The 12,678-nt window shown below is 49.6% G+C and overlaps 1 protein-coding gene across 2 annotated transcripts in view; it reads right to left on the minus strand.

Moving 5' to 3' along the window:
• Positions 1-12,678, minus strand: part of fgd (faciogenital dysplasia) — a 48,828-nt gene that overhangs the window by 17,281 nt on the left and 18,869 nt on the right. Inside the window, exons 2-4 of one of the 2 annotated variants that reach the window (XM_068327636.1) lie at positions 3,825-3,995; positions 2,138-2,318; positions 1,486-2,044 (exon numbers count right to left, since the gene is read on the minus strand). In XM_068327636.1, the coding sequence (XP_068183737.1) occupies positions 1,486-2,044; positions 2,138-2,318; positions 3,825-3,995 (911 nt within the window). Of the gene's footprint in view, positions 1-1,485; positions 2,045-2,122; positions 2,319-3,824; positions 3,996-12,678 lie in introns of both variants that reach the window. The other variant, XM_068327627.1, reaches the window with a different exon arrangement.

Below are 12,678 nucleotides of genomic sequence, written 5' to 3' on the forward strand. Positions count from 1 at the left end.
TAACGGCAGAGGTTCAGACAAACCCCGGCTGGAACAGCGTCTAGTGTTTCAGGCACAAGTCTTTGAAACGGCTCACCGAGGCTGAGATAATAATAGACGGACGGGACAGGAAGCTGCTTTTTCCACTGCATGAAAGGCAGCTGGTCTGAGATGAAGCCTCTAAACCTCAGGATGAGCTCAGTTTAAACGTGCCGTACATGTTCTTGAGGACTTTAATGAAACATCAGACCATAATTCCAGGAATCTGCCCGTCTGTAATTCGTGTGTGGTGAAAACCGTTTACAGTCGAACCTGGAGGTACGAGTTTAATCCGTTCCATCACTGAACTCAGAACATTTCCCCATTAAAATACAAAAAATCATTTTAATTCAATAAAGCCTTGTAAAAAAAAGCCCCAAACCATATATATGGTGGTCTAATTTTCCTTCGGGGATGACTAAAAGTATATTAAATATTAAAAATGAAAAACATTTCTATCAAAAAAAACATTTCTATCAACCAATAGACATTCAGACTTCACCTGTGTAGAATTAATGATATATAAGTTACATAAACAATGATAAAGAATGGAAAGAAACACAAAAGTCACCAGAACACACGAGTTACGTCTTTACTCCACCAACCAGAACCAGATCCGGTCTCACTGATGTCGTATCCATCCGCCAACACGCTGTAAAGAACGAGATACGGTCTCACTGATGTCGCATCCACCCGCCAACACGTGGTAAAGAACGAGATACGGTCTCACTGATGTCGTATCCATCTGCCAACACGTGGTAAAGAACAAGATCCGGTCTCACTGAGGTCGTATCCATCCGCCAACACGTGGTAAAGAATGAGATGCGGTCTCACTGATGTCGTATCCATTCGCCAACACGCGGTAAAGAATGAGATGCGGTCTCACTGATGTCGTATCCATTCGCCAACACGCGGTAAAGAACAAGATGCGGTCTCACTGATGTCGTATCCATCTGCCAACACGTGGTAAAGAACGAGATCCGGTCTCACTGATGTCGTATCCATCCGCCAACACGCGGTAAAGAACAAGATGCGGTCTCACTGAGGTCGTATCCATCCATTTAAATGCCCTCAAATGACCAAGACTGTAATTCAATAAATAACGACTTAGGAACAATTCAACTTATGAACACTCTTCAGAGCCAGTCGTGTTCATATGTTGAGGACTACCTGTATTAATGAGCCTTCACGTTCGCTGCTGAACTACCAGTAACTTGTTCTTTCATATTAGAAAGACTGAATGTTGCTAGAAAACAATGCTACTCGCAGTGCTAACATGCTAGCACCACGGAGACGACACGCTTTCCCTGCAGGACACGGAAACGACGTTCTGTCATTGGAACACGTTTAGAACACGCGCTGCTTGAGTTACACACAGATTACTAGCTGTGGCTTTGCTGCGATGGAGGAACAGAACACGTCAGGTTTCACGCTGATGACGTGATGTTCACGCTCACGAGGACTCACTCTGTTCACGTCCGGCTGTGCGTCGGTCAGGGAGGGGATCTCTCCCCCGCTGCCCTCATCCAGGTCGCTGTCCTCGTCCTGCGTCGAGTCCCTCTTGTTGCCCAGGGTAACACAACATGACACGCTTTCGGTTTCCGTGACGCTGTCGTAGCGGTCCTCCTCGTCGATGGCGTCCTCGTTGGGGAACCCCTCCCCGTCGGCGGTGCAGGACGGGGAGTCGATGCCGCTGTCCCGGTTGGGGATTTTCCCATTTTGCTCCGAGGAGTCCTGATTGTCCAGGAGGTCTTGGGAAGAGACTTCCTCTCTCTCCGCGTCGTCAAGGCAACCAACCCCATGCGTGATGTCATCCAGCGGGGCGTGGTCTGAGCCGTCGATATGCGTGGGGGCCAGACAGACGTCAGGTTGGTCCTCAGTCCGTTTGGGGGCGACCAGCGTTAGTTCGTCCGCAGCAGGGCAATCTCCTGGAACCTCCGGCCCACAGGAAGAGGTGACGTCTGGCGCCGCGTCCATCCTGAGGCACAGGTGCAGCTGGGACCGCGGCACCCCCAGGATAGGAACCCTGGGAAAGGAAAAATCTGAGTCACAAACCGTTTCAGAGCAGAACGGACCAGAGGAGAACACCCAGGAGGGGCTTTACCTTGAATTCTCAAACCTTTCGATCAGCAGCCCGACCTTCTGGGCCTCCCTTTGCGCCCCCGAGCCTGGGGGGGCCGCGCTGGCCTTCGGTTTGGGCGGGGGCGGAGGAGCCGGCAGGGGCCTGCAGGGCGCCGGTGGAATCCTCTTGGGCTTCTTGTCTTGCCCGAGGGCGAGCAGGTGGGTGGGTTTAGGGGGCACTACAGACGCACGACAGCCAGCAGAAAAACAGAAAAACACTCAGGTGACATGAAGGACCCCCCAGGAGGACCCCCCCATGGCTCAGGTCAGGGGCGACACCCGATCAAATACCAGATGAAGGCAAACGCAGCGTAAAGTCGTGAAGAGCGAGTCGCCAACGAGTTCAACTTCCTGATTACAGAACAGGATGCTGAGATGAGTGTGTGCTCCGGTTTAACACACACACACACACACACACACACACACACACACGCACACACACACACACACACACACACACTCACACACACACACGCACGCACGCACACACACACACACACACACACACACACAAAGAAAAAAAAAGTAGATACAGACAACTGACGACGCCGGCAGTTTTAAATCTGTGTATTAATGCTAAATTATGTTTGTTATAACTACAGTTATAACATGTTTATAACGTGTTTTTATGTAAATAGAAGTTAGAAGGAAGTAACTTTTTATAAAGATGTAAATGAAACGTCTGAACTAGTTTCAGTGTTCCTGTGAAACACAAACAACCTGCCTCTCCTGTCACATGACACACAGGTGAGGGTTGGGTCATGTGACTTCAAATCAAACCAGGAATATTTCAAACATTTACTTTGACTAATATTAATGAATGAGTGTTCCCTCACGCGTTCGCACATCAACGCTCACGACTTCACCTACTCGTGGATTTTTGGTAGGCAGTCACATGATACTGTACTCGCATCCTATTGGCTGACAGCATCCTGTAGTGTTCTACGTTCTGTGAGTCTCTGACGTCCGTGAGACACAAAGTGTTTTAAACAGTCTGTCAGAGTGTTTTAGAGGTGATACAGATAGAAGGGGGTTTAATATCAGTATGGGGGGGTTCAGGTTTAATATCAGTATAGGGGGGTTCAGGTTTAAAATCAGTATGGGGGGGTTCAGGTTTAAAATCAGTATGGGGGGGTTCAGGTTTAAAATCAGTATGGGGGGGTTCAGGTTTAAAATCAGTATGGGGGGGTTCAGGTTTAAAATCAGTATGGGGGGGTTCAGGTTTAAAATCAGTATGGGGGGGTTCAGGTTTAAAATCAGTATGGGGGGGTTCAGGTTTACAATCAGTATGGGGGGGTTCAGGTTTAAAATCAGTATGGGGGGGTTCAGAGACGTTTACATTAAATTAAATTCCTACTGCAGAATTCATTAATTGCGTGTTTCCTGGAACGCATTGCCCGTGAGTACCGAGGGGTCAGCGTGTTGACCCACAAGCTGAACGCCTCCAGCCCGTCTCAGACGGGGTAATAAGGGGGGGTATTAGGGTTCTGGTTCTCTGCTGTGAATCCTCCTCAAACCCCCAGAACACGACGTTTTTAGCTTTCTTCAAGCGCCGCCAGACGGGGACGCTGGGGAGGGAATGACCCACTTTAGAGATGCTCCTGGGGGGGACCTACTGAGCCTGATGGTGTGGGGGCGGAGCCAGGAGCAGCTGGTCACAGACCTGAAAGCGTGTGGAACCTCACCTTGTGGTTTCTGTGCGGGTGGCGGTCTGGGTGGGGTGGAGGGCTGGGGGCGGGGCTTGACGGCAGGCCAGTCCTGACATGGTCGGGGGCTCGGACCTTTCTTTGCCAGCCGGGGGGAACACAGGTAGTCCACCGATCCACACGGGTACTGCAGAGAGGAGGCAGGGAGGTCTGCAGGGGCAGGAGAGAGACAGCATCAGGGTATTGATCGTATTGATCGGTAGGGTCCTTCAACCCCAGAGCATCCCATATACAATGACCAACGACCTTCAGCTGCCCTTCAAAGACACCTTCATCACCTTGACATGAGGATGAAGATATTCTGGACATTTATTGTTAATTTTTTCTTCACAGCAGAAAATAATTTGAACACACCCCACAGATTCTCATCTCATCTGACAATAAAATTTAAATCCTATCAATAACCAGATCAATACGGGTCTTCTTTCATCACATGACTCACACACAGGTAAATACAGAGGTCTTATGTTGACATGACGACATTTCTTCTGTCTTTTGACCATCTTTGTCTTTTATCTTAACATTAACACGAATGACACAACATAACAAACTTCAAACTCAGTTGAAGCTTTTCCTCCATCCAGCATCAGATCAGCAAACCCCCCCTGATCGCATAACAAGACTAACAAATGCCAGAAATTTTGCAAAGATCAATTTTTAACAAATATTTTTTTGTCTCCTTCAAACTTTGACGGTCAGAACAGAAACAGCGACGCTGAGCAGCTAAAGCCACAAGGGAGAAGAGGAGGATCAGGTGATGACCTGATCTTCATCACGATGAGGAACAGGAAACAGTTTGATCACAAACATCTTCCATCGGGTTCCAATCAGATTATTTCTATAATTTATTTCTACCTCATAAACAACTGTAATCCAGTCTGCTCCCTCCACACCTGAATTCTCTTGTCTCCCCAACGTTTTCCTCAATTCAATGACTGGATGAGATTACATGGACCCCCCCACCCCTAATGATTGTTGGGACTTCTTCCTCTCCCATGCTGTCGGTAGTGGAAGAAGAGGAATCAGTGAATAATGAGTCTGGTTAGTCCCCCCCCCTGAGTGACACTGCCTCTTTTCACCGCGGCCCAATGAGAGCAGACAGGAAAAGACGGGGCTCCCGTCTCCCCATTGGGTCGAGGTGAAATAGAAACGTGGAATAGATTTTCCTCCACAGATGCAAACAAAACGAGTGTAATTTTTACATCTCGACTCAGACGACGCCGTGAGCCTCTGGCTCCGTTAACGTCACAGGACAAGCTTGACCCATGACCCCGTAAACAGGCGTGTGCTTCAGCCAAACGAAGAACCCAGTGACCCGCGGAGGGAGGGGGTCACTCCTGGGAAAAACAAACAGGGGTGGGAGATGAAGGAATACGGGCTGGTAGCCATGGCAACGCACAGAGACGACACGAAACCCATTCAGATCCTCACAAACTCAGAAAAACTACACAACACACCTCACTGGGGTCACAACACACCTCACTGGGGTCACAACACACCTCACTGGGGTCACAACACACCTCACTGGGGTCACAACACACCTCACTGGGGTCACAACACACCTCACTGGGGTCACAACACACCTCACTGGGGTCACAACACACCTCACTGGGGTCACAACACACCTCACTGGGGTCACAACACACCTCACTGGGGTCACAACACACCTCACTGGGGTCACAACCAGGACACACAGTGAACTGGAACAAACTGGTTCATCTACCTGTGTAGATGTCCAGTCCAACAGAACTTTACCTGGGACAGGTACTGGTCCAGAGGAGCCGCTGACGGATCGTTACCTCCACCTGTTCAGTCTCACGTCCAAAGTCCAAAGAACAAACGAAAGCAAACGTGTCCCTCCCCAGCAGCGCAAAGTAACAAGAATAAAAAGATCCTGCCCTCCCGGTTTGCCTCACCGCCTCAGTAAGCCTTTGTTACCAACACACACACACACACACACACACACACACACACACACACACACACACACCTGCCTCCTCACCTGCCAAACGTGATTCAGGACCCCCTCCTGGGGGGTCAGTGATGTACAACCGTGTCGCTGCAGACACATCACTCCAGCTGAAAACCACCCCGCTGCGTTTTTGTTCACAGCAGACATGAATGATTAGAACGACATGAGAAGGAGTCTGATTGATTTGTTCTCTGAGGGTTTGAACATATTTAAGGTGGAATTGTGTTTTTAAGGAGGAAACACTCAGGAGGTTCTCTGACCGCAGCGCATTCATTCAGCTGCTCTGTTTCAGGGACGATTAGACAGGAATTACACGTGTGAGAACATAATCACCACTGCTGCCCCTCGGCTGGGGGTTGCCATGACAACGTCTGCCTCCAGAAAACAATTTTAGCTACTCGTCGTCAGAATGACTGAGTTCTGGGGAACCAGGAACTCTTTCTTTCCTGCTCAGACATTCCAGAATTTAATCTGTTATTGCAGAAAAAAAAATCACATTTTTACCAATAACTCAAAAAGTAGTGATAGAAACACAACCAGGGTGTTTTTATCACCCCCACCCCCCCGGGTGCATGAACATCAGCCTGCACCTGCTGAACATCATCAAAACAACATTTTAAGCCAACGTGAGCGTTTTAACTTGCTGATGTTAGCATCTGATGATTACAGCCTGACACAGCTGTGAACCCTCAGATCTGCCTGAATGAAATGATGCTCCAATCAGGACCTCATGCCAACAACATATGAATTACATGCATGTTTCAGTACCAACTACATTTGATATTCACATTTTCACCAGATTCTATCAAAGTCGAAGCCTTTTTTTGTCTACGATAGCACAGAATTCTAAAATAATATATTTGTTTTCAAGGAAAGAGCTGCCTTTAAAAAAATAGGCACTAATAAATTCTTAGAATGTAATTTAATTACTGGTACTAGCCCATAATTTCCAGAGATTGAATAATCCTCCACAGTCGCCGTTGTGTTTTGGACATTTTGGTGCAAACGTCTTGATTTTACCCCTAAAACCTGCAGGAGCCCCCATGTTCCAACATATCCTCAAAAAACACTGACTGTCAGCCCTGAGGTGTTCTCCACCGGGTCATTTATTACCCATCATCCCCTGAGAACGGCCCCTCCTACCCCGGTGCTGTCTCGTAGACAGATTGCTCCGATTGGGCGGGGCCTCCCCAGTCAGGCCGTCAATCAATCAATCAGTTCTCCTGGCCCCGTCCCGTCATTGGAGCCCAACGAGATGCCTCATTATCCTCCAATCAGCTTCAGCCAGCATCAGTCTGCATCCGACCAATCAGAACGTTCATCATCCGCTTCCTCTAATCTGTGGAGGAGCCGCTCGGATTACGGCTGGCATACCGGTCACAGAGTGACCCTGTCAGGGTCACCCTGACCTTCATCTGACCTTCAGCCACTCCTCCCACCATTAAAACCTGAATCCAGAATGACGCCGGAATAAATATGAGTGTGTGTCTGAGGAGTGTCTGTGTCTTATCCAATAACGATGAAGGAATTCCATTCACTAAACTGAGACGCAGACGCAAAACAAGAATCACAGGTTTGGACAATTTCAGAATCTATAATCTATAATCTATAATAACCGATAAGAACTTCAGTGGGACGAATCCACAACCTTTAAAAAGAACCTTCTGGACTTCAGGATGTGGAGCTGAAGAGGAAACAGAACTGGTGTGGATTCAACAGCAGAGTAATGAGGCTAACACACACACACACACACACACACACACACACACACACACACACACACACACACACACACACACACACACACACACACACACACACACAGATCAGCAGCTATCTAATCACCTACACCAGCATCTGGCCACATATTAAATCCTATATTATGTCCTCACACCCTCTGATCATCGTGTTGGTTTTTGTCCTGGGGGGCTGCAGGTGCGTCAGTGTTACATATGATTTTGTATTTTCTGCCTCTGAAAACGATGTCGAAGCAGCAGAAGTGTTGAATAAAATAAAGGTTTGTGGTTTGAAGCCCGATGGAGTCGACACTCGAGGCGAGACCCCCCCACCTCAAAGAGGTTCAGCCGCTTATCCGAATCCAGGTCACGGTTTACGCTGCAGCCGATCCCAGCTGACATCGAGAGGCGGGGAGGCGGGGTACACCCTGGATAAGCCGCCAGTTCATCACGAGGCAGATAAACACCCGGACACCCCCACGGTCGTACCGCTTAGGTCAGATCACGTAGAACACGCTAACACGGAGAGAACACGCGTAACAAAGACTAACGTGTTAACAGAGCATCATCATGAATCTGATTTGTTCGTCAGTCCTGAGAAAACCAAACAAAATGCTGTTACCATGGCAACGGTGACATCCTGCTGACACAGGACTGAACTACACCGACTGAAGCTAAATAAATACAGAATAAAAGGCTCCACACATTAGCTTCTCCCATCCAGAGGCCCGCCCCCCCGAACCCCCCCTGAGGCCCCCCCCTGAGGCCCCCCCCGAGGCCCCCCCTGACCACCACTACTGGGTCACTAGAGGTTTCTTCACCAGTGCTGAGAAGCGATGCAGGACTGAAGCGTTCCTGTAAAGGACGCCAACGACCGTCCGTTAGAGACCAGACGGGTCGACACCCTAACCCCCCAACAACAACTACTGTCCTCTGATGGTGTAATCGTTAATCCATATTATGACAGGGATTATGAAATGGAATCTTCTGCATGGAGCCTTTACCGCCCTTCTGTTGGACTGACAGGCTCTGCAGCGCCGCTACGCTGATGACTCCATCCTGTATTGATTGTAGGATTAACTTTCATTAACGTGTAAAGAAGTGTCTGAAGGCCCAACTCAGACGGTCACCGACTGATTGATGATTCAGACGTGAGCAGCTCACCACACATGAACCTACACACACACACACACACACACACACGTGTGCATAAACACACATATGCGTTCACCCGTCTGCAGCCAAGACCGCAAAATTACTCTGACAGTCGTGTCAGCATTCCGTTTACACGGCGACCCGCAAACGTTCTGCAGCACGCCGGTTCCTCTGAGACGACAGAAGGTCATTCAGCAGCTCCGAAACACTCAGACACGTTGTTCCTGTTCCCAAACAACAAGCAACGCACGGAGAGAGTTTCACAGGCGACTAAATCACACCGAGCGTCGGACGCAGGATTACAGCTGTGGAAAAGTACGTTTCCCTCAACGGGACGACAGAGCAAAGGACGCGTGTAGAGCTCGTCCAATCAGGACACAGCGTCCAGCACGATGGGTCATGTGTTTATGGAAAAGGGGCCACGAAAGGAATAATGAAAAAATTAGAGGATGGAAAGGTTATTTATGGAGGTTTCTATATTTTACTATGCATCTCGTTCTTTACCACGTGTTGGCGGATGGATACGACATCAGTGAGACCGGATCTCGTTGGTAAAGAACGAGATGTGGACTGGATTCATTTGATTTTAGTTATTTTAAATGGGGTACTATTTGACTAGAAGTTCAGTCCCTGGGGGGTTCAGCTGGGACCTGGAGGATCTACTTTACGTGCCCCCAGTAACAGATCAGCAGACGGCTCATGGACTGACTGGTTTTTCGACAAGCATTCTGTCACCTGGATGCTCCTCATTCCACGGTTACGACTGGTTAGTGTTCTGTCACGACTCTGTCAGCACTACTTCCTGACACACCTCTGCCCCCGTGTGCTTCCACTTGATTTAGGGATAAAATGATCCTCCTGCCATCCGGTGCAGCAGCCTCAGCCCCCCCCCAGGCACCTCCCTGCATCTGTTCCCGGCAGGATGGATGGGGGGGGGGGTGTCTCCGCGGCCGCTGACAGTCAACGTGTCCCAGAGCGCCGCGGCCCAGCCCAGTGTTGCCCCGTTCCAGTCCGGTCTTGTTGCCCTGCTAGGGGAGGGGCGTGTCCGTGTGCAGGGCTGGTTGGTGGAAATGAAAGGTTGAGGGTGAGGAACCGGTGAGGGCTCCTCCCACGTGCTGATGCATGCTGGAACTTCACCAACAGCCAGACAAAAAGGTCGCTGTGCGCTCGGCAAATGAAGCGTCTCCTTTGACGTCAGGATCGTCTCCAAAATGTCACGAGGCTCCTGAGGGGGGGTGTCGGCGGGTTGGGCTCTCCGGTGGGGAGCATCCGAGGTCAGCAGCTCCTTTCAGACGACTCGCTGGGCTCAGGGTTCCCAGATGAGTCACCCCACAGTGGAAAACTGAGCATTCCTGTCAGGACCAATCAGAGAGAGGCCTGGGCTCATAGGTTGGGGGGGGGGGGGCTTTGAATGGAAAAACTAAAACACACAACCGTCTTCCAGCGGAGTTCACCAGAACACGAGGAGCTGAGACGGATCCGACAGACGACCTCTGTTCAAGGAGAGGCCGTGATGGGATCCAGGTGTGCAGGAGACTCATAAAGCCCCCACTTCCCCTCAAACGGCTCCAGGATTACCCTCAGTGCTGCTCCGAGCCCCGCCGGTGCCCACAGAGCAGACGGGATCACCACCGGGCTCCTGACGCACGCAGAGCGTCTGCAGAACGTCTGCACAGCGTCTGCAGAGCGTCTGCACAGCGTCTGCACAGCGTCTGCAGAGCGTCTGCACAGCGTCTGCACCAAACAGGATGGAACCACGTTCGATACATATCCACTGCTGAGCCGGCCGAGTTCCATTTAGTTTGTCCTCTGTAAATAATACATGTAATGGTTACGACCCACTCAGCTCTCCATCTGCTTGAGGACACCTGAGTAGATCTCTGTGGTCCTTATGGAAGAAATATAGAGACGCAGAATGAAATTATTTTCACTTTACAATCGATTATGAGCTGGAAGGAGGTAAAAAAAGATGGAAGGTAAAACAACGTTCACTAAATCACAAACTAACATCAAGAAGAGCAGCAGAATCGACTCGTTAAGATTTATGTCCATGAAAGAAGAGTTTAACAATGAAGTGACGATCAGAAGTTATCAATATTAAACAGTACTTTCAGTAACCGGGGTCTATTCTGACTGACATCATAGAAAACAAGCGCACCTTTTTCTGCCTCACTGCCATCATTTATGGAGAACCTTTGACCTAATGGAAACGTCTCTGGACGTTTTTCATCTATTTATATTTGATATTTCTGGCTAAAAATCAATGATCTTCATCCATGTAGTGAATGAAGCCCCAGAAACACTTTCCAACACCCCAGAAACACTTTCCAACACCCCAGAAACACTTTCCAACACCCCAGAAACACTTCCAACACCCCAGAAACACTTCCAACACCCCAGAAACACTTTCCAACACCCCAGAAACACTTCCAACACCCCAGAAACACTTCCAACACCCCAGAAACACTTTCCAACACCCCAGAAACACTTCCAACACCCCAGAAACACTTTCCAACACCCCAGAAACACTTCCAACACCACTGACGTGGACGTCTGTCAGCGATGAAGATGGAAATTGTTTTAATATTTTGGATGTGATCAGAAAACTCTCGGCTTCGCTCCTCTTCATCGTGTTTTCACCTGAACCCCGAACCCTCAGTCAGGCTTTAGGGAACTATTAAAACGTGGAGATCAGCTTCCAGTCCTGTTTTTTACCTTTTATAGTGTTTCCCTGGTCGCAGCGAGACGTTCAGGTACCAGCGCTCCGCTTTACGAGCAGACAGTGAAGGCCTCCGAGGTGGAGATGGAAGGACCAGAGTTTACATCCAATAAATAACCTCCTGTAGCCTCCAGACGTTCAGGGAAGGAAACTCACACGTGTGTTCACACACACGTGTGAGTGTGTGTGAACACACGTGTGTGTATGTTCACACGCACACATGTGTGTTTGTTCACACGCTGACATGTGTGTGTGTTCACACGCACACATGTGTGTGTGTTCACACGCACACATGTGTGTGTGTTCACACGCTCACATGTGTGTGTGTTCACACGCACACACATGTGTGTGAACACACGTGTGTGTTTGTTCACACGCACACATGTGTGTGTGTTCACATGCTAACATGTGTGTGTGTTTACACGCTCACATGTGTGTGTGTTCACATGCTAACATGTGTGTGTGTTCACATGCTAACATGTGTGTGTGTTCACACGCTCACATGTGTGTGTGTTCACACGCTCACATGTGTGTGTGCATCATGAACCCTCGTCCTCATCGGAGCAGCGAACCCGTCTGAAGTGAGGTTTCCAGGTAGAAGGCGCTGGAATGTGAAGCACGTGACCTCCACGCCGTCCTGACGCCCCGGCGGACGTGATTGGCCGGGAGGAGACGCTGTGAACACGTGTTAGCGTGAGATTTTTTTATTTTTCCTGTCGCTCCCGTCTGGAGTCTCAAACACGACACACATGAGGGCTGTTAACGCTGTGTGACCCCCCCAGTCGGGGCAAAACGGAGGCGTAAGGGACGCCGGCGTCACGTGACCACACGCGTGTTGGACATCATGTCTACGTCACGGAGCTGTGCTGCAAAACAGACCAATGAAACACGGAACCAGCAGCAGCTCTATCATTACGGTTTGTAAATGCCCCCCCCCATGGCTGAAAGTGGAGGAAGACCCCAGGTTGCCCCCGGGTAAAGAGGAAGCTGAGGATTATTACCCCAGCATGCTAACAGGGTGACTACGACATGTGGTATCTGTGTGTGTGTGTGTGTGTGTGTGTGTGTGTGTGTGTGTGTGTGTGTGTGTGTGTGTGTGTGTGTGTGTGTGTGTGTGTGTGTGTGTGTGTGTGTGTGAGTCGCTTCAGCATCACTGACCAACGGGGAGCACTTCCTGTTGGGGGGGGGGCACCAACGCAGCTTTGGAATGATCTAAACACCTCCAGTCCACAGGAAGATGGAACTAATGCA

The sequence above is a fragment of the Antennarius striatus genome, chromosome 2 (assembly GCF_040054535.1).
Source record: "Antennarius striatus isolate MH-2024 chromosome 2, ASM4005453v1, whole genome shotgun sequence".
NCBI classification, from domain to species: domain Eukaryota; kingdom Metazoa; phylum Chordata; class Actinopteri; order Lophiiformes; family Antennariidae; genus Antennarius; species Antennarius striatus.